The sequence below is a fragment of the Caretta caretta genome, chromosome 7 (genome assembly GCF_965140235.1).
Source record: "Caretta caretta isolate rCarCar2 chromosome 7, rCarCar1.hap1, whole genome shotgun sequence".
In the NCBI taxonomy this organism is placed as follows: Eukaryota; Metazoa; Chordata; order Testudines; family Cheloniidae; genus Caretta; species Caretta caretta.
Genome location: NC_134212.1, coordinates 25,687,563 through 25,710,632, shown reverse-complemented (window position 1 = coordinate 25,710,632; position 23,070 = coordinate 25,687,563). Strand labels below are relative to the sequence as shown.

Here is a 23,070-nt window from a genome sequence, read left to right as displayed (position 1 = left end):
ATGATCCCACTGAGGGTTACCAAAAGAAACTACAGTATTTGCTCAAGAAACTCCCTGAAAAAGCACAAGATCAAATCTGCACAGACACACCCCTGGAACCCCGATCTGGGACATTCTATCTACTACCCAAGATCCATAAACCTGGAAATCCTGGGCACCCCATCATCTCAGGCATTGGCACCCTGACAGCAGGACTTTCTGGCTATGTAGACACCCTCCTCAGGCCCTACGCTACCAGCACTCCCAGCTACCTTTGAGACACCATTGACTTCCTGAGGAAACTACAATCCATCGGTGATCTTCCTGAAAACACCATCCTGGCCACTATGGATGTAGAAGCCCTCTACACCAACATTCCACACAAAGATGAACTACAAGCCATCAGGAACAGTAACCCCGATAATGTCACAGCTAACCTGGTGGCTGAACTTTGTGACTTTGTCCTCACCCACAACTATTTCACATTTGGGGACAATGTATACCTTCAAATCAGCGGCACTGCTATGGGTACCTGCATGGCCCCACAGTATACCAACATTTTTACGGCTGACTTAGAACAACGTTTCCTCAGCTCTCGTCCCCTAACGCTCCTACTCTACTTGCACTATGTTGATGACATCTTCATCATCTGGACCCATGGAAAAGAAGCCCTTGAGGAATTCCACCATGATTTCAACAATTTCCATCCCACCATCAACCGCAGCCTGGACCAGTCCACACAAGAGATCCACTTCCTGGACACTACAGTGCTAATAAGTGATGGTCACATCAACACCACCCTATACCGGAAACCTACTGACCGCTATTCCTACCTACATGCCTCCAGCTTTCACCCTGACCACACCACACGATCCATTGTCTACATCCAAGCTCTACGACACAACCGCATTTGCTCCAACCCCTCAGACAGAGACAAACACCTACAAGATCTCTATCAAGCATTCTTAAAACTACAATACCCACCTGCTGAAGTGAAGAAACAGATTGACAGAGCCAGAAGAGTACCCAAAAGTCACCTACTACAGGACAGGCCCAACAAAGAAAATAACAGAACGCCACTAGCCATCACCTTCAGCCCCCAACTAAAACCCCTCCAATGCATCATCAAAAATCTACAACCTATCCTGAAGGACGACCCATCACTCTCACAAATCTTGGGAGATAGGCCAGTCCTTGCCTACAGACAGCCCCCCAACCTGAAGCAAATACTCACCAGCAACCACATACCACACAACAGAACCACTAACCCAGGAACCTATCCTTGCAACAAAGCCCGTTGCCAACTGTGCCCACATATCTATTCAGGGGACACCATCACAGGGCCTAATAACATCAGCCACACTATCAGAGGCTCGTTCACCTGCACATCTATCAATGTGATATATGCCATCATGTGCCAGCAATGCCCCTTTGCCATGTACATTGGTCAAACTGGACAGTCTCTACGTAAAAGAATAAATGGACACAAATCAGATGTCAAGAATTATAACATTCATAAACCAGTCGGAGAACACTTCAATCTCTCTGGTCACGCGATTACAGACATGAAAGTTGTGACATTATAACAGAAAAACTTCAGAAACAGACTCCAACGAGAGACTGCTGAATTGGAATTAATTTGCAAATTGGATACAATTAATTTAGGCTTGAATAGAGACAGAGTGGTTGAGTCATTATAAAAAGTAACCTATTTCCCCTTGTTTATTCCCCCCCCCCCGTTCCTCAGACGTTCTTGTTAAACCCTGGATTTGTGCTGGAAATGGCCCACCTTGATTATCATACACATTGAAAGGAGAGGTTTCAGAGGAACAGCCGTGTTAGTCTGTATTCGCAAAAAGAAAAGGAGTCTCTAAGGTGCCACAAGTACTCCTTTTCTTATTGAAAGGAGAGTGATCACTTTAGATAAGCTATTACCAGCAGGAGAGTGGGGTTGGGGGAGAGAAAACCTTTTGTAGTGATGAACACCCATTTTTTCATGGTCTGTGTGTATAAAAACATCCTCACTGTATTTTCCACTGAATGCATCCGATGAAATGAGCCGTAGCTCACGAAAGCTTATGCTCAAATAAATTGGTTAGTCTCTAAGGTGCCACAAGTACTCCTTTTCTTTTTGCAAATAAATAATAGCAGATAGTTAAGATAGTCATTAACACTTGATAAGATAGGGTGAGGTAAAGGTGTACAGATTATATGGTTCTGCAAGACTAAGGGAAAAGTAGAGAGCCATAAAAGAGAACACTATTTGTAGTGTTGTTGTAGCCATGTTGGTCCCAGGATATTAGATAGACAAGGTGGGTGAAGTAATATCTGTTATTGGACCAATTTGCACAGGCGCCAACTTTCCAAAGTGCCGGGGGAGGGGGGAGCTCGACACCCGGCTCTGCCCACGCCCCACCCCTTCCCCCAAGGCCCCACCCCAGGCCCTGCCCCTACTCCACCCCTTCCCATCCCTGATCCACGTCTTCCCACCCCCACCCCGCCTCTTCCCACCCAGTTTCACCCACGTCCCCGAGCACGCCATGTCCTCGCTCCGCCCCACACCCCCCCCCCAAGCCTCCTGAACACCATGAAACAGCTGATAGAGGGGGGCAGGAGGTATGGACACTGATTTGTGGGGCCCACCAGTGGGAGGCGCTGGGGGGGGGAGCTGATATGGGAGCTGCTGGTGGGTGTTCAACACCCAAGATTTTTTTCCCCAGGGTGCTCCAGCCCCGGAACACCCATGGAGTCAGTTCCTATGCCAATTTGTGTTGGTGAAAGAGGTAAGATCAGGACCTGAAGAAGAGCTTGGTGTAGCTCAAAATCTTGTCTCTTTCACCAACGCAAGTTGGTCCAAGAAAAGATATTATCTCACCTATTTCATCTCTCTAATAAAAGAGAAAGGACATATTTGGGATGTACCCAAATGTTAGGGGCATGATAAAGCAAAAAAAAAAGTGACCAGAAACAATGAGCTATTAACAGCATCATTAAAATGTTTCCCCCCTGTGGGTTAAAAAAAGATGCCACATACACAAAACACAATTTGAAGTCTCATTTATGGTTTTGAGAGTTTTCCTAGAATGAGGACAGGGAAAGGAGGTGAATCTGCCACACCAATCCAGGCTGCCAAATGAATTTTACAGAAAATTCTCACATATTTATTTTATTGAAACAAATATTATTACTCAACACTAACTCCTTAACAAAGGTCCAGTTGGGGATACAATATGGTTTGCTATTATTTTTTGTTTCAATAGTATAATAAGTGAAACCATACTTCTCTACAGGTTTCAGAGTAGCAGCCGTGTTAGGCTGTATTTGCAAAAAGAAAAAGAGTACTTGTGGCACCTTAGAGACGAACAAATTTATTTGAGCTTAAGCTTTTGTGAGCTACAGCTCACTTCATCGGATGCATTCAGTGGAAAATACAGTGGGGAGAGCTCACGAAAGCTTACGCTCAAATAAATTGGTTAGTCTCGAAGGTGCCACAAGTACTCCCTCTCTTTTTGCATACTTCTCTACATACAAGATAGATGTGAGTTAGCCCTCTTGGCAGGCTGGTTACACGTTCCTGGCATGAGTTTATTCTGTTGTTTTTCTTCATGATGAATGAGCAACATCAGCATATCCTAGCTAAATCAGGAGTGCAACAGTGAGATAAATGTGTGCACATAACAGGGAAGGGAAGGCAACAGAATGACTCCCCCATTATCTTCCGTGGAGCTGGAGTAAACCCTGTATAAACAAGTGGAGAGTTCAGTCTCAATGCTCATTCAGAACTTGGCCCCTCTGGTGTAAATGCCAATAGGTGTGCTGAAAGCAATGTAACGAGCAGTGGTGGTTTTACTGATGAAGCAACCTTGGTCATCATTAAAATTAGTGCTGTTTAAATGATTAATTTGTTTTGGTTCAGTCAACAAACCAAAATAAAATAATGGCAGCTTCACAATGACGCAAAATGAAAAAAATTGTTTCATTTGTAACAATATGTTTTGTTCATTTCAACCTTTTTTAAACCTTTTTTTTAAAGATTTAAGTAAAATGCAATATAAAAAGTTGTTTCAAATTGAAGTATTGAAACATTTCATTCTGAATAAGTTAAAAAAGAAAACATTTCAATTTTGTTCAGATCTTCCCTTTCCTAACTGAAACAATTCTGCCAATTTGACCCAAATTTCTTACATACTTCTGTTGACCTAAATCAGCCTTGGTTAGCCAGAAAAGTTTTGTCCAAAAAATTCATCCAGCTCTAATTAAAATGTAAGCATTTGTAAACAGTTAATTGAGGTTTCCAGTTTTCTCCTACACTTAGAATAGAAGTTTCTTTGGTAAGTTTTGGAAAATGTTGACTTTTTAATGGCTTCTACTGTACCAGCCCACTAGAAACTACAGTGAGACCACAGACTTGTTTAACAGAATATCTGTCACCTGTGAAGTGGCTCAGTTCTCCATTACCACCAATGTGGATGAGATTTAAATTGTATGACAAAGTTGAAAGATCCCATATGTGCCATCTTAGCCCTATTGGAGTCAGAGGCAGTTTGGCCAATGACTTCAGTGGGGCCAGGATTTCACCTCATCTCTTCCATTACCAAACCTGTGAGACACCCAGACCTGCACTATTAAATAAAAATAAATAAAACCCTTCCCCGCTTTTCATGTTTTATTGTTAGATACTAGAAAGAGAGGGAAACATAAAGGAACTTAATTATTTTTTAAATTACTTCTCTCATTGTTTATTAACCTCTTGAAAGATTAAAATTAAAGATTGTTTACTTACCAAACTTTTTTTTCCTCTATTCCTCCTCGGGCACACTGGTTTATTATTTGAGGGTTGCTCATTATGCGTGCTGGGCTACTGCCATTCATCTTTTTTCTAAAAAAAGAATAAAAATATTGAGTAATTAAAAAAAAATTCAGGTGAACAGATTTATGCATTTGCAAATATATACAAGAGAAACAGAGTAGATCAAAACTTTGGACAAGCATTTTAGGACCAAATTTTGCCTGCCTCACTTGAGTAATCTCCAAGTTAATCAATGGGACTACTTGCATGAATAAATTGAACAGTATTTAGCCATTGTTTTTCAGAGTTGCTAGTTCTGCAGAAGCCAACACTGATTGCCTTTTGTTTACTTCTTTGAATGTGTGCCAGCACAGTTCATGTCAGCAGGACTATGTACAGAGCTATACATAATGTTAGTTATGTTCCCGCAGAGCAGCAGCCGGAGCGAACATATTACTTTAAGATGAGCCTCAGAACATTGGTGGATCGATTTACTTTTCAAATGTTTAAAAATGTAGAGGATCTTCTTCACTAAATTATATCGCTTCTAAGGTCAGATTTCAGCCCCAAATTGATAAAGTGCCACTTTCAGGAATGAGGCCTGAAGTCATTCTATAAAACAGCATAAACATATTCAAGTACTGGCAGTAATAATTTCCATACTGTAACATTTCGGAAAGGCACACATGGCCTAATCTGCTCCAAGTCTGTGCTTTTCACATGCTGTCAAGGTTCCTTTCCCACTCTGAACTCTAGGGTACAGATGTGGGGACCTGCAGGAAAACCTCCTAAGCTTACTTTTACCAGCTTAGGTTAAACCTTCCCCAAGGTACAAACTATTTTACCTTTTGCCCTTTCGCTGCCACCACCAAACGTCTAACGGGTTTATTATTGGGAAAGAGTCGTTTGGAAACGTCTTTCCCCCCAAAATCCTCACCAAAACCTTGCACCCCCCTTCCTGGAGAAGGTTTGATAAAAATCCTCACCAATTTGCATAGGTGACCACAGACCCAAACCCTTGGCTCTTAAGAACAATGAAAAAAGCATTCAGTTTCTTAAAAGAAGAATTTGAATAGAAGAAAAAGTAAATAGAATCACCTCTGTAAAATCAGGATGGTAAATACCTTACAGGGTAATTAGATTCAAAACATAGAGAATCCCTCTAGGCAAAACTTAAGTTACAAAAAGACACAAAGACAGGAATATCCATTCCATTCAGCACAGCTTATTTTCTCAGTCATTTAAAGAAATCATAATCTAACGCATATCTAGCTAGATTACTTACTAAGTTCTAAGACTCCATTCCTGTTCTGTCCCCGGCAAAAGCATCACAGACAGACCCAGACCCTTTGTTTCCCCCCGCCCCCCGATTTGAAAGTATCTTATTTCCTCATTGGTCATTTTGGTCAGGTGCCAGCGAGGTTATCCTAGCTTCTTAACCCTTTACAGGTGAAAGGGCTTTTCCTCTGGCCAGGAGGGATTTTAAAGGGGTTTACCCTTCCCTTTATATTTATGACACATGCTAATTACAAGTATAAACCAAGGCCCCCAAAATTGAGAAAGTTAATTGCATCATGAAATATGATCCACAGTAGTAATGTGAAACTTCTCTGCAAAGGTTGCTTTTGGGGGGTTTTTTGTTTGTTTTTTTAATAGTCAAACAAAATAATACCAGGTATTTTCAGCCATCAGAATCATCCTGTTTGTATTGAGCAAGCTCTGGATTTCATTAGACTCCGCCTACAGATTTATCATAGAATCACAGAATATCAGGGTTGGAAGGGACCTCAAGAGGTCATCTAGTCCAACCCTCTGCTCAAAGCAAGACCAAGCCCCAATTTTTGCCCCAGATCCCTAAATGGCCCCCTCAAGGATTGAACTAACAACCCTGGGTTTAGCAGGCCAATGTTCAAACCACTGAGCTATCCCTCCCCCCCAAATATCAGGCTAACAGTATTTACATCAGCAGTACGACAGATCAGTGTCTTCTGCAGACTAATGAATTAAAACAACCAGAATGCAAGCCACCAGAAGCTAGGAAAATTTCTGGTGAACATAATGTTTTTCCTTTCTTCAAATAAAAGGGTCCAGAGATCCATTACAATGGGTACTTCCGCCAGCTTGAAGCGGAACCAGACCTGACACTCACTGGCAGTAGGGAAATGGCCCATCCCCAGCAGTTTCCTCTAGTTTTATCTATCTACACAGCAGCAAGTAGCTTAGCCAAACCTCCCTGCCACAGAGCTTTAATGAGAAAAAATTCAACCTTTATTTCAAATGTCTGACTGGGGCACCATAGTGTAACTATCTAATTCCCAGCTTTGTCCCAGGGTTGAATTTGCCTTTTGGAGACATTGTCAACTCAGCTCCCTTTCCCCTCCCAAGAGGTTTCTGGTATCCATTGCACCTGCAGGCTTCAGGGAGTGAGCAAGGCCAAGAAAGCCAGAACCAAATGGAAAGGTCTGTGTCTCCTGCTTCACCTGCCTAGCACTCTCTTTACTGATGTGTCTTACTGGGGAGCTCTGCTGGCTCTGTAGGCAGAGTGTAGTCCCCCCTGCCACATACATACACACTCAAGCCCAGTCTTGGTGGGGTTGCCTCAACCTCTAGACACACAGACACAGACTCTTCCCCAAGAAGGCAGGAATGGAATAGCTGGCTTCAGGGGTAAGCTGCTCCTACTTCTCCATCTCCATCTGGGGAGGAATGCCAGAAGGGTAGCACACTGGATAGAAAATTGGGCCTTTGTCCCTATAGTTTGCACCAGCAGCCGCACTCCTGACTGTAGAGAAGGACCTGGGCCATAGTTTGCTCACGGGCCAGCCCTCGAGTTCCCACCAGGCAGCGGAGTCTGGGGCTTGCCCTGCTCCAGCCGGGGTGTGCTCTTGGAAGCAGCACCATGTCCCCGCTCTGGCTCCTACACATAGGGGAAGCCAGGGGGCTCCACACGCTGCCCCTGCCACAAGTGCCACCCTGCAGCTCCCACTGGCCAAGAACCAAAGCCATAGGAGCTGCAGGGGTGATGCCTGTGGGTGGGGCAGCGCGCAGAGCAGCCTGGTTGCGCCTCCATGTAGGAGCCGGAGAGGGGACATGCCACTGCTTCTGGGAGCTGCTTGAGGTAAGTGCCCCCCAGAGCCTGCACCCCAGACCCAGCCCTGATCCCCCTCCCACGCTCCAAACCCCTCAGTCCCAGTCTGGAGCACCCTCATACACCTGCAGCCCCTCATCCCCAGCCCCACCCCAGAGCCTGTACCCACAGCTGGAGCCCTCACACCCCCCCACCCCTCAATCCCCTGCCTCTGCCCAGAGCCCCCTCCTGCACCCTGAACTCCTCTTTTCCAGCCCCACCCCAGAGCCTGCACCCCCAGCTGGAGCCCTCACCCCCTTCTACACCCCCAACCCCCAATTTTGTGAGCATTCATGGCCTGCTATACAATTTCCATACCCAGTATGGCCCTTGGGCCAAAAAGTTTGCCCACCCCTGCTGTAGAGCTTGGCCACCTCCTCACATTCTGCCTCTTCTCTGGATGTGGTTGGAGGGCAATGGACACTACCAGCACTGGAGAATACAGTAAGGGGCCAACATGTCCAGCTCCCTCATCTTGCTACCTCCTCAGGGGAACCTTACTGACATCCCTGGTTGGGGCCTCCCAGGGAAATGCAGATCTTCTGGCCCATGTGGTAGAAAGGGGTAGAATCTCTGGGGAGGCCATTTTTGAAACCTCGTTCTGTTACTGAGAGACCCAGAAGGGGCCCTTATTGTGAAGGGAAGACAATAAGACTAGCCTATTTGAAGGTAGAAAGAACAATTATTCTTCGAGATGGGTGTCCCTGTGGGTGCTCCACTTCAGGTGAATGCATGCCCCCATGCCTTCGATCAGAGAGTTTCTGCAGCAGTGCTCGTCTAAGTCATACATGAGCTATCCCCGTCTCTCACCGTTGTCGGTGCCTATCCAGCGCACACATGGCCCGACCCCCCTCAGTTCCTTCTCTACCATAGAGTCTGGAAATTGAACTCTGAAATAGATGTGAGGAGAGAGGGTAGTGGAGCACCCACAGGGACACCCATCTCAAAGATCCTCAGTTACTGTACAGGATGAGTAACCTTCTCTTCGTCGAGGAGTGTCCCTATGGATGGTCCACTTCAGGTGACTGTTGAGCAGTGCCCCTCAATGGATGGAAGGGGCTTTGGACCTGTGTATGTAAGTGAAGATGACACTGTAAGGCCAGAGAGACATAGGTATCGAATAGCAAAGATTGTGGCATTGAAGAGTCATGTGGTTTTGGCGCCAAAGTGGTCAGTGCCAATGATGCTGCTGCAGGCACAGGTGTCAGTGCTGACCTCAGAGCATTCTGCACTACTGGAAAAGGTGGTGGCACCATAAGCTGTGGGGAATGCCTCGGTGCCATGTCCAGTTCCATCAGTGCCATAGCAAAGGAGGAGGGCATTCGTTTGCTTCTCAACTCTGAGTCTGTCCACTTGGGGTCAGTGGTTGTCACGCTACACGCAATACTGGAGGATCCTGGTGCCTTGTATGTACTCAGTTGCGGTCTGGTCATTACTGAGGGTAGGGAATGACCTGAAGACAGCTTCTTTTTTGCTGGGTCTTTCAGTGGAGAAGTTGATGCTCTTTTCCTCAGAGCCTTTTTTGGAGGAATGAGCCTTCTTGTGTGGAGAAGATGACATCTCTGGAGATCTTTGTCTGCTGGCCAGGATTGGATACCAGGCACAGAGACTTCTCCAGAAGAATAAGTTTGAGATGCAAATCTCTGTCCTTTCAGGCTTGAGTCTTTAAGTTACTGCAGTGAGAGCACTTCCGAGGTGTATGTATCTCACCTAAGCAGTGGACACATTGAGAGTGCCCGTCCAGCACCAGGATCGTCCCCTGGCAGGAAAGGCAACACTTGAAGCCTGATGAACCAGGCATACTGTAACTATGGCAGTTCAACTGTTTAGTTGAACAGTAACTATTCAGATGGGTAGAAATAGAGTTATAAAAAGAAAAACAAATTTAAACAGAAAATAAACGGGGAAAGAAAGGGTAAATAACCATATCTAATCTATTAAAAAGTATTCTAAGAAGAAACTCTTCTAAGCTCTAAGAATAGTATCTGTTTTCACACTGCTGGGAGCTCTGTCTCAGGCCAAGGACGGTTAAGAAGGAACTGAGAGGGGTTGGGTTGCGAGTGCTAGGTAGGCGCCGACAACAGCATGAGATGGGGATAGTGCATTCACCTGAAGTGGAACTCCTACAGGGACTCTCCTTGAAGAAGAATTCATGTTTATGCCCAATTCATTGCATAATTATTCAAGATGAGCTCACCTAAATATTGGCTAAAGACATAAATATACAAGTTAATTATTACTTAGAGATAGCTTTGATTTGTACACACCCACCACTTGCCCAAAAAGTTGATATATTTATTCACAAGTTCTCATCTGCTCATTTTACTAGAGCTGGGCAAAATTTGGAATTTCTACCCCATAGGAAATTCCAAATTTTTTCCCCCCAAATTGGAATGAAAAGTTGAAATTTCAAATCTTTCTGCTGAATGGAAATTTAAAAAAAAAATTAAATTTTGACATTCCCATAATCAAAATGCGTGGGTTTTTTTTGTTGAAATTACCCAAAACTCTTTGTTTTGAGTCATTTCAATATTCAACGGTGTTTTCCCATTATGATGCATTACCTTATCAGAATTGTAGTTTGGGAGTCTGACACACCCCATTCTCTCCTCACTGGACTACATCTCCCATAATGCTCCCAAAGTCACGTCTCCCATGATGTACCACACAGCTCTGTCAGAGGAAATGTTGTCTCAAGGTAGATATACTCCAGGGAGCCCAGCCCAGAGGAGAGAAGGGCCAGAACTACAGATCCCTTAAGGCAATCTGACACAATAGGAAAATGCAGTTTAATGTTTTGCTAAGCGAATTCTAAATGAAATGTTTCAGAACGGTTAAACTTAAACATTCAGATTTTAGTCAAATCAACACCTCATGAAGTGTTTCTCCTTGAAGTTACTCATTGAGCACAAAACTCTCTTACAATTGCTTCAGCACGTGTGTTTTAGACTGGGACTAAATTCTAACATACAATTATAACCTGTGCTGTTGTTCAGATGAAATGTATATACTGTCAAGAATTACAGTATATGTTTAAGTGACCTATACAGAATTAAAGATAAAACTACTAACGCAAGATTTTGTTCTCAGATAACAAAATATTGTGTTACAAGATTGAAATACAGACATCAACATCAGAAATAATTTTCCAGTGATATCTTAAAAATTCATTCATTCAAGAAGCACTATAAGAATAGTCCAGCAGGAAAAACAGGCTACCCACAAGTATCTCAATATCCGTGTCCAACTCTTGTTTGAACTTGAAGTGTAAAGCACTGTGCATGCTTAAGCCTGAAGGGGAAAAAAAAAAAATCTACCAACCCTTTCCTAATAATCTGGAGCTATTTGCCAAAGTCAGTCAATGAATATTAATTTAAAAGACTCAACCCAAGATGTAATCTGTTCCTCACCCTCATTTTGTGCAGTGAACCTTGACTGCTCCCCATAAAGGTACATGTACTGTAATTATATGCTATAGGCCAGTGGTTCTCAAACTATTTTTACTGGTGACCCCTTTCACACAGCAAACCTCTGAGTGTGACACCCCCTCCCTTATATATAAAAGAAGTGTTTTTAATTTATCTACCACCACTATATATGCTGGAGGCAAAGCAGGGTTTGTGGTGGAGGCTAACAGCTCACGACCCCCCATGTAATAACCTTGCGACCCCCTCAGGGGTCCTGACCGCCAGTTTGAGAACCTCTGCTATAGGCTATGCTAGAGATCATGCTCTGATCTGATAGAAGGAAATATTACATGGAGGAAAATAAAACCCCAGAACAAAAGCATAAGTGAACACCTTCAGACACCCAATTTATGGCAGCTATGTTACTGTCACTGTCTTGCACAGATGATAGTCTCAGGAAACATCCATATTAGTGTTGAAGCCACAAGGGAAATCTGGCATTCCCCTTTTCTTCTCCCTGCTTCTTACAACGAGTGTTTTAGTGTATGGTGTAGGAATTCTAGTGGGTGGTGTATAGAAATCTGTGTTAAAAATTGTAGAACTATCACTTTAATTACTCAGGGATATCCTGGACCTGCTTACGGACAAGGGGGTTCTACAGGAAAGTATGCAATCAGAACAGATACAGTCAGTTTGGAGGATAACAGGCCACAAAAAGTCTGCACAGGACACCAATGCAAGACCGATGATAGGGGAGTGATCAGAAGGTCTAAAAATTACATGAGAGTTGCAAACAGGTCATTGTCATCAAGTTAGCCCATGTTTCATTGCCACAGGTTGGCGAAGGCAGAAACGATGATAATCTATCTTCTGCATTCCCAGCATAGATGTGGAAAAATCTTTGAGGGTTTCATTGTAAACCCCAGTATCAACAGTGTCAGAGGAGTAATGAAAAAATAAAATAAAATAATTTACCTTTGCCACAGTGAAAAATCAGAGAGAATAGGGAGAAGGTTACTAACTGCTGCTCCTTGTTCTCTGAGACAAGAGCCCTTACATCCAGAAAGCCACATCATCAACCCTTTACTAGATGTACAGAATTCTGTACTTTTCATTGAATGCAAATGGTTACAGCTCTGCTGCTTTCTGGAAAGTCTCTCATTTACACACACACACACCAGGCAGAACAGCTTCTAACTAGCACATTGCCTTAAGCAAATAGCATGTTAAAGCATAGATTTTAAGTGTATGTAATTAAATAATGATGCTGCTTCAGCAGCAAGTGCTGCAAACAATCCCCTCTGCAAAAGTTAAATCAACAATTTTCAGATACTATGCAGCGATTGCCAGACATGTTCATACCACTAAGACACTTGGCATAACCTAATACAAAGAAAAAGAGGTCCTTCCAACAACATACTTAAGATAAGTTAGAATCAGAATTGAAAAAAAAAAACACCCTACATCTGTAGTGGGTAGAAAAATCCCTCAAGTAACAGGCAATGCTCGGAAATTTCACATTGCATAATCACTTCAGTGCAAACCAGTACATTGTGGACCTTTCTTTCTCATGCATTACAATTATTCCAAATAGTTTTTGACCACAGTGCAACAAATACAGAATGCCATTATTTAGCTCCTTGAAGCTGACCTGCAATGGCAGTCATTTTGCTTTTGAAATATGTGCCTAATGCTCCAAAGAACTTGCACAAGGACTTTTTAAAAATACATACCTTAAATGTACTTTATCCTCTCCCGCAGGTCAGACCTCACAAGTCTCACCACATAATTAACTCCTGTTCCATTTAGAGGAACAAATATGTTATATAGATACAAGTGTACATAAAAAGGTACACTCAGAAGGCAAGATAATCATAAGGTACTGAAAATGTAAACAAGCAGATGGAAGTAGGTGGCTCAGAGGATTATATATGGCATATAGAGCCTTTCACTTCTAGGTTGTCAGCATCACTTCAGATCCATTCCAAGTTGGTGGTAGCAATCTGTCAGTCACTATCTGACACCTGTATGTTAAATGAGCTCATGTTCCAATCCACCTCCTAATGAATCAGTGTCCATTTTATAAAAAATACCATGTGCTAGGCTCTATTATTGGCAATTGCATCAGAACAGTCCAGGTTTCAAAAGGGACAGGACCCTAAAATTGTAATGGTGCTATGGGCCACATCAAGGACTATAGAACCCCATCCCACTGCTAATGGTAGTTAGGATGTTTATCACAGTGGTTCTCAATCTTTCCAAACAATTGTATCCCTTTCAGGAATCTGATTTGTCTTGCGTACCCCAAGTTTCACCTCACTTACAAACTACTTGCTTACAAAATCAGACATAAAAACGCAAAAAAGTGTCACAGCACACTGCTACTGAAAAATTGCTTACTTTCTCATTTTTACCATATAATTATAAAATAGATTAATGGAAATATAAATATTGTACTTACATTTCAGTGTGATAGTTGAGCCTTGTCTGAAGCCAGAGCTCCTGGCAGCGGGGCTGAAGCCTGAGCTGCGCTGCTCGGAACTGAAGCATGTAACTTAGCTTTGTGGGGCCCCCTTGTGGCATGGGGTCCCAGTCAGTTTCCCTGTTTGCCACCCCAAATGCTGGCCCTGAACTTGCAATCCCCCTAAATCTGTCCCGCAACCCTCCCTGGGGATCACAACCTCCAGGTTGAGAAACTGATCTAAATGAGTTGAGTATGCCCTGGAAGACCTCTGTGTACCCCTGGTTGAGAACCACTGAGCAGGTAAGGGAGGAAAAAATGCCTGGAAACTAGACACCTTTGGTAGACCATGAATGCTACTGTTAGTCTCTGCACAAAGGAACTTAAAGCAGGAGGCAATAGGGAACAATGCAAATTTCTACCATACTGAATCCAGCACCACTAACATGGTATTCTTTAATGCAGCAGAAGAATCACTAGTTTGCAATATAGTTGTGAGTGGGCTTAATCCCTTAGTTCTGAGCACCTACTTTTTTTCCTGCAGTGACCAGAAGCCACAAAAGCATGAAGCCAACCAAATATATTACAAAACATCCTAGAATAAAATTCAAGCAAATTGATGGGGAAAATTGCAGTGCTGATGCCAAAGTTGCACCTGTTCTTAAGACTGGAGTCACCTTTCAGTTACTAAATGCCCTTGAAGGGTCCAATCTCCTACTCACTCATTTCAATGAAAACAGAAGCGAGTATGCTCATGCACCCCCACAAAAAATGTAAATGCGTATTCTTTCCAGACTGTTGTATTTCCAAAAAAGGGGTAGCTTTATGAAAATAGGAATTATAGAATGGCTCATACCATTGGTTCATCTAATCTACAATCCTGTCTCCTGGAAGGAGCATTAGTCAGTTTTGCAGTAATTTACATTGGTGAAATAGAGGGTGAAAGAGTATGACATTACTATGTTGAAAAACTACTACTGGCAAAGTACTGGTTTTGTTTGTTGAAAAAACAAAGCAAAGCAAAAAATCTAAGTGATTTCAATGGGGGGGGAAGGGGAGAAGGGCAGTCCTGTCTGTAGAGAAAAGTAGCTTTAGTAGTTTATCCCATAAAAAAATAAACAGACTCAAGTGTTTCAATACTCTGTGTCCTTCTCAGTAATCTCACCCACACACATGCGCGCAGACATCCACACACACAAAATGTTCTTTCATATCTATGAATATGTGAATAAGAGTTAATACACTCAAGTACAGAACACTTTTGTTGTTATAACTTATGAAGTTTAATAGCAATCAAAGATATTTAATTCCACTGAATTTGTTCCCATTAAGTCTTATCTGTCATTTTGTGGCAAGTGGAAGAATTCAACAGGTCTGTTTTTATTTTTTCTAATGCCAGAAGTGAGGCAAAATAAATGGGCCATACAGTACTACTGATATACACTAACACTTGCCCAGTAATTTAAACTGTTGATTCTGTCTCTCCCCACCTCCAAACCACCAAAACTTAAATGGCACAATCTGGCCCTTAGTGCTCATCTGTTTCTGTCTTGATTTTGGCTGAAATCTTAGAAGTTATATGAGTGTAAGAAGCTCTGCTGATTTTGTTCATCTGGTTCAAGTTAATATGCTTGTTGATGATCTCAAGTACAAACAGTTCTACTTTTATATTAAGACACTGCCTTTGTGTCTTCTACGTCGATACTACGCAGCAAAACAGTGCTGAAAGGTTCTTTCCAAAGATTATGAGAAGTATTTCTGTTACCAATTCTAGTGACTCATACAGTTAGTAACATGAGAGAGGAATTTAACTCTATCCTCCTCAAAACACCAAATTTGAAAGTAAAGCATTTGAGGTGTTATTCAAAAATATTGTTCTAAGATGGTAATGGGGACAAATCCTGCAAATTTGCCTTGGAAAGAATACCAGAGTCACTTCTGAGGAGTATATTAGTAAAAAGGGCTTTTGGTGGTTTCAAGTAATTTTAAAAAAGGAAAAATTATGAAGGTGCAAAAAATAAGCATCCTTCTGGAACACTAGAGAAACTTCCAAACAAAGCACAATTATGTTTTGTTCAAGTAAATTAAATGTCTTACTACAGGCAACATTTAAGTAAAACATTTTTAGAGAAGAAGTGAAGGCAGATATACACACAACCACCAGTTTGCCTAATCACAAGATGGCATGCATCCAAAATACTGCTGCTCCCCATGCTACATGCCCTTCCCTCAAATGCGAAAATGGTTTACATTCAGCAAATACACTGCACAAGAATGAAAATGAAAACTAAGAAAAAATGACAAAATAAACAAACACCTACATAATGCTGAGTTTCACCTGTCTTTAAAATAAAAATGGAATTTTCTACTTAGCTTTAAATTATGATTCCTTTGGCCTACTTCCTTTAAAAAAAAATCCTTAAAAAAATTAGGGCTATTATCTCAAACTCCTTGTGCTAGAGCAGGGTGTTATAGGGCACATGGTTCAATATGTCTGGCCAAATCCTTTTGCATGTTTAGTTTCCTGATAGGGTGCTAAACAGAATTACCTATGAAGAGTAAAAGGAAAGTGCATGATCCTAGAATTATCTTCAATCTGTAGCCTTTGAGACTTACTCAGATAGGATAGCTCAGTGGTTTGAGCGTTGGCCTGCTAAACCCTGGGTTGTGAGTTCAGTCCTTGAGGGGACCATTTAGGGATCTGGGCCAAAAATTGGGGATTGGTCCTGCTTTGAGCAGGGGGTTGGACTAGATGACCTTCTGAGGTCCCTTCCAACCATGATATTCTATGATTCCCCAATCCTGCAGGTGCTCCACACATGGGAGACTGGGGGCGGGAAGAGAGAGGGAAAGAGAGAGAGAGAAAACACCATACCTATGGAGAGCAGCTTCCAGCTGACATGGTAAGGGACTCAGTCAGGAGAACTTGCTCCCTATGGTTATTACATATCTTTGATACAGTAACATAATATTGATTTTGACAACATATGTTGCTTGAAGCAGAACATTTTAAACCTCATGATTATATAAAATACAGTTTATCATTATTTCTGGGGTAAAAATGTATCAAAGGAATGAAACATAATTGCTGAAATATAAGAGACTATATCCAACATGCCTATTCATTAAGGACATATTGTTTTCTTACTTACAATTCCTACAATTTCTCAGGGGAGGAAACACGGAATTAAGTGTGTAAAATAAATGAAGTTGTACCATTTATTTAGCTACCACAGCAAGTTTGAACCCAATTAGGTTCCAAAAGATAACACTGACACCAAAGCGCCATGTGGACCAAAACAAACTACAGTTGCAATTAAGTATCATCAGTTTGTTAGCTACCCGAAGAGATGTTCCACTGTTGCAGAGTGAAATTCCTTCCAATAGAGGCTCTGGCATGACAGAGAGCCACTCAAGTCCAGATTTCTCACCACCCAACTTTTCAGAGTTTGCACAATCTTCAGTGTCATGGAAGTCAACAGAATTTTTAACACACAAAAATTGTTCCATTTTAGCTATAGCAGTATAGTTAAAGCAGTACGAAGTCCAGCATGGGTGCAATTATACCAGTATAATTATTCCCATACTGAAAGAGGAATAAGCTATACCAGAATAACTATTTCAGTTTAAAAAAAATCACTCCCCTGTCTGAAATAGTTATAAACAGTACAAAAACTAGGTGTAGCCAAGCCTTAGTTAGGTGATTAGGGAGAAGTAATAAAAACAATTAAAACATGTCCCTTTGTTTAGGCATTAAGGGCCTGACACTCAGATGTCAAGCATCTCAACTCTTACAGCTTGATCCTGAACAGTGTTGAGCACCTGTAACTTGACCGGGACCTAATAAAGGCACCTCTGGAAATTCAAGTACATTGTTTACATTTCCATGGTTTAAAGCGCACCACTTACATGATGCTCCTGTGCACTGCTTTAACTCCACCCCCGGTTAATACACATTTTGTATAGAGATGTTTACTTCATAATAGCGACTTTGGAGCTATGGCTACCTCAATGAATGTATATGAGATATTTGTTAGTCACAGATTATTAGAGCATATTTATAAAGTCCTTTATTTGATGACAAACATAGTACAATGTAAAAAGAAAAGGAGTACTTGTGGCACCTTAGAGACTAACCAATTTATTTGAGCATAAGCTTTCGTGAGCTACAGCTCACTTCATCGGATGCATACTAGTTCCACAGTATGCATCCGATGAAGTGAGCTGTAGCTCACAAAAGCTTATGCTCAAATAAACTGGTTAGTTTCTAAGGTGCCACAAGTAGTCCTTTTCTTTTTGCGAATACAGACTAACATGGCTGTTACTCTGAAACCTGTCATAGTACAATGTAATAATTCTATATACTATATCAGTTCAAACTTTTAGTCTTGTACAGTGGTTTAGCTTGCTTGCTACAGCTTTCATGGGAGTCAAGCAATTAAAACTCCAAAACAACATTTAAAACTTGAGGAACATGATTCAGAAAGAAAGGGGTGGGGGGGGACACCATACAGGTTCACAGGAACTAACCTTCAATCCAAATCCTTGCTATGGATAAAAATAGCTGCAAGGAAGCAATTGTACAGCCTCACTTTCTCCAAGATAGATTCTGGTTAAAATTTAAATAAAGAGACCTACAAAATTAAACACAAAAAGGCTAGTTTAAAATAACATTAAAGGAATTGACTTAAACCCACAAAATTCTTTGAAGTCTCCTATTAAGAGGATCCCTCTGCCAATCACCCTTATGTATTATAAGTGAAAAAATGACAATTCATATGGAATTATTGTTCAGAAGGAATATGAGATTTAACTGAATTTAAGCTGCTTGCAATATAGCTCAGTGCACACAGACAACTTCAAAAGGATTCTAAGTGTATTTATTATAGTTTTTGTACTAATGGGGGAGAGGTTATCACATGTAGTACTCAAAATAATTACAAGCTTCTTGAACCTAATAGAAACTTTTAGGAACTTAAAATACAGACAGTAAATTTCATCTTATTGAATATCAAGCTGGATAAGCTGAAGACTTGGAATAAGCCCCAACAACCAGTTAAAACTTCTCATTCATGTGTAGAGAGTGAGAGAGATCTGATACAAAATAACACTCACACAAATCTCAGACCTTGAAGTACCTGGGCTCAGTGGGGCAAATTAAGAAGAGAATGTGGTTCTAACACTGAATTGGGGGTCTTTAAACTCACTAAAGGTCTATCTTAATGTTACATCAGGGATTCATTGCATGAACCATATTTCAGGCAGTGCTGTGTAGTATACTTGGTAAGTCTCCTTAAAAGCAACTAAATTTTATGGAATATCAGTACCACATAGGAAAGAAACAGCTGGTTCACAGCAAATAGGTTAACATCTACATTGTTGATGAAATTGTTTAGGGTGTGTATATATATATACACACACCTTATATCTTCCAAAAAAGCATACCTAAAAAGATCAGAATAAATTGACTGTGGTTGCACTAAGCATTGCTTCAAAGATGACATTTATAAAACTATTAGGTTCATAACAGCCTCAGAAAAGTAGATACAAAACATACTTAAAATATCTTGTTTGAAAGATTTGTAGCATATGACTGTTTTACTTTTAGTTGCTCACTAAATATACCAGTGAACAAAAATCAAGATGAGAATCAGAGCTTCAAAGTTTAGGTGCAAACTCTCACATAGTTTAAGTATTCAGGTCCAGCACTTGGGTTTGAACCCATCTTTATGCAAAAACAAACATTGCTAAAAGCTAAATATTCCTATCTGGAAGACAAAAATTAGCTTCTAAATCCAAATTTAGGCAAAAAGTTGCTGAGCCTCTGCAGCTTTGTTTCACTTCAACTCATGAATGGCAAAACAAAATACAGGAGAAACTCAGAGTTATGAACACCTCGGGAATGGAGTCTGTAACTCTGAAATGTTCATAACTCTGAACAAAATGTTATGGTTGCTCTTTCAAAAGTTTACAACTACACATTGATTTAATACAGCGTTGAAACTTTATATGCAGAAGAAAAATGCTGCTTCCCCCCCCTCCTTTTTTTTTAAGTAGTTTACATATAGTACAGCACTTTTTTTTTTTTTTTGGTCTCTGCTTCTGATTGTGTACTTCTGGTTCTAGATGAGGTGTGTGGTTCACTGGTCAGTTCGTAACTCTGGTGTTTGTACTGTGAGGTTCTACTATAGATCCTAATTATGGTCCATGCATTTTCATAGCTTACCTGCTGAAAAAGCAAGAAACTCCCTACAAAACACCTCACTCCAGATTCTATGCACAAATATTACCAGACCAACTAAGAGCACAACAATGATCCCAGAGAGAAGAACTGCAAAATCAAAAATGGAACTGAGGTTTGAGGAAATCCGTGGGGAGTGAGGCCAAAAATACTACAATACATGTGCTACCCTGGCAAGTCACAACCTCTTGTTTTATCACTGATTTTTAAAGCACAACTCCCCTTGGAAATTAATAGGGATTTCTGCTCAAGACCTGAAGTACCAAACTACAGAAAACAATAAAACATTGATAAACATTTATATAGATAGCTAAGCAGTGGTGGCTGTCTTCACCTCAGATTACAAGAAACCTGAAAGTTTTCTATACATTTCCACACACTAAGGTCTTTACTGCAGATTCTACCATGTGTGAAGCAGCTCACTGCTCCATACTTCCCCACTCCCCTGCACGGTATCTAGTTTTGTGATCTCTGCAATGAGTTCGTTATCCATAGCCATTAACAGTTACTACAGTTTCATGCAAGTAGACTCCTAAAAAAGCTGCAGAATTGGGGTCCTCAGTAGCTCAATTCTGTAACAAATGTTTGAAGATCAAAAAATGTTTCTATTCTTTTACTGCAAAAGAGTGCATATGGCCCTATGTACAGATGAGAAAGTATCTACATACAAATATAAAAGCATGCTTATACACATTCACAAATTTTTAGTAGTATGGAGAAAAATAAACATACCACCTCATAAAACCAAATTATTTGGGGTAAAATAGCCCCTCTCACACACACATTAAATTAGATCCATAGCCATTCCCACATCACAAAGGTGACCCTGTTGAAGTGCCACTAGCAGTAAGAATTTAGCAATATTTCACACTTACAGTGCATAGTGGTTTTCCTCTTCAAAGAACTTCACAAACATTAAAGTTAATTCACACAACTATCTATTACAGGTTAATTAACACTAGCTCTGTTTTGAAGTCTATATATAATCTGCTGCTTTTAATTTCAGAATCCTGTGTAATTACAACAACACCATGTGCTCTTTCATCTCCTTGGTATGTCAATTTTACAAAACTTGAGGCAGCATTGTGTAGTGACTGAGGTACAGGACTGAGAATCAGAAGTTCCCTGGGCTTGATTCTTCTTCCACTTATATCAGCATAAAGCCCCGGTCCTACAGATACTTACACAGAGTGACTTTGAACTCAGTGGGTATGTCTACTCTGCAGCTGGGTGCACAAACTGGCACTGGAAGGGCTCAAACTAGCATGCTGTACCTTGGGAGGCTCAAGCTAATCACCCAAACACAGACCTAGGGAGTTGGGTGGCTAGCCCAATCCTCTGCTAGTGTAGACTTTGCACCCCTGTTACTTTCAGTGCACAAGCACAAGTCTGTCTACACAGGCAGGGAGGCTGGCTCCCAGCTGCAGTGCAGACATATGCAATGGGACTACTTGAATGAGTAAAATTACTCATGTTGTAGAGAGTGCAATTTTCAAAGCTACCTAAAAGAGTAAGGCACCCTGGGAGTTGGGCACCTAACTCCCTTGAACTCTTTTGAAAATCCCAGGCTGTTTGCAGGACTATGAAATAAGCAGTTAATGGAGTAACACATGTTCCAGAAGAATCAGGCCACACAGTGTAATCCTGGATTTGCCACTGACTCATTCTGTAGCCTTGAGCAAGTCACTTCACCTCTCTGGTTTTTTTAGGTGTAATACAAGGATAAATGAGTTAGTGTTTGTATAATGCTTTGAAAATGTATGGTCCTATCCGTTTCCCGCCTATTATCCTTACTTATCTTTAATAAACTTGACCCTGCAAACCCTGCCTGATGTGTGAATCCTACAAAATCCGTGGCGGTTTTCCTCAAAACCCTCTGCAGCGTGCACACACAGCCGCCAGTGGTTGTACCGCTTTAGGTATAGGGGTGTAGTTAAAGCCGTACAAAGCCCCTGTCAGTCAGCAGGCTGGGAAAGAGCTGTGGGTGGGTGTGTATGGGGAAACCCAACCTACCCTGGAGCGCAGCCTCGGCTAAGCTGGTGTGAATCCTCCCATTAACCTCTAAATGACTCAACCTCCCCTCCGTGTCATGGGACGGGAGGCGCTGCTGGAGTTCCCTCCAGGGGGCTTTCTCTGAAGCAGCTGTGGCCAGTTCACCACTCGGTATCGGTTGTTGTTCGCGGCTGTTTGGGGACGGCCAGACGAGCCGCTCACAATGGCCCCGGCAGGATCTGTCCCTTACCGCTTGGCAGGCAGCGGCAACCCCACCCCAGCCCCAAGCAAAGCTCCCCTCCCACCTCAGGTTCCCATGGAAGTGGTCAGAGCTGAGGAGAAACCAGACGCTGGCACCTTACCTCGTACCTTCCCGCTGCTCCTGGGCTCCCTGCATTGGCGGCTCGGAGCTGCAGCCAGGGCAGCGACTCTGAGGCGGCGGCGGCGGCGGCAGCCCGAACTCCAGCTCGCAGAGCAGCGGTTGCAGCCCCTGGCAGGGGCCGCAGAGCGCTCAGGGATTGAGCGGGGGCCACTTTCCCCGGGCTCCCTCAGCAGGCCGTGGGGAAGAAGAAGGAGGCGACACAACGCAGCGCCCGGCGGTGCTGGGCTCCAGGAACTTCGAGCTGCAGCGAAGCGGCTGTCAGGAGAGGCCGGGCACCCACATTCCCCACACGCCAGGGAAGTCCGAGAACTTCACACGCCAGGCGTTCTCCGGCGCAGTTCTACCCCCAGTTCAAGGACAGAGTCCCGCCCCTTGGCTCCTGTGTTCAACTACCTCCCCCCCACGCCTGTCTCTCTCTCACACACACATTCTCCCTCTCCTCTTTTCTCTTTCATTTGCCCTTGCCCTTCCTATTTAAGAGTCGTCTCTCTCTCTCTCTCTCTCCCTTCTTCTCCTCACACCCTCCTCATTCTCTGTTTCTCCCTGTCCCCTTTCTTTTTCTTCCTCCTTGTCATTCTCTCTTCCTGTCTGCTCCACACTCTCCCTCCAGAAAGAAAAGGAGGACTTGTGGCACCTCAGAGACTAACGAATTTATTTGAGCATAAGCTTTTGTGAGCTACAGCTCACTGCAT

General features: G+C 42.3%; 1 protein-coding gene across 2 annotated transcripts in view; it reads right to left on the bottom strand.

The window, feature by feature from the left end:
- The window catches only part of ARHGEF3 (Rho guanine nucleotide exchange factor 3), a 320,877-nt gene extending 298,138 nt beyond the window's left edge, over window positions 1-22,739 (bottom strand). The window contains exons 1-3 of one of the 2 annotated variants that reach the window (XM_048857876.2): window positions 22,359-22,739; window positions 18,294-18,397; window positions 4,763-4,858 (exon numbers count right to left, since the gene is read on the bottom strand). In XM_048857876.2, the coding sequence (XP_048713833.1) occupies window positions 4,763-4,851 (89 nt within the window). In that variant the 5' untranslated portion in view covers window positions 4,852-4,858; window positions 18,294-18,397; window positions 22,359-22,739. The remainder of the gene's footprint in view (window positions 1-4,762; window positions 4,859-18,293; window positions 18,398-22,358) is intronic. The other variant, XM_048857875.2, reaches the window with a different exon arrangement.
- Window positions 22,740-23,070: the final 331 nt, after the last annotated feature.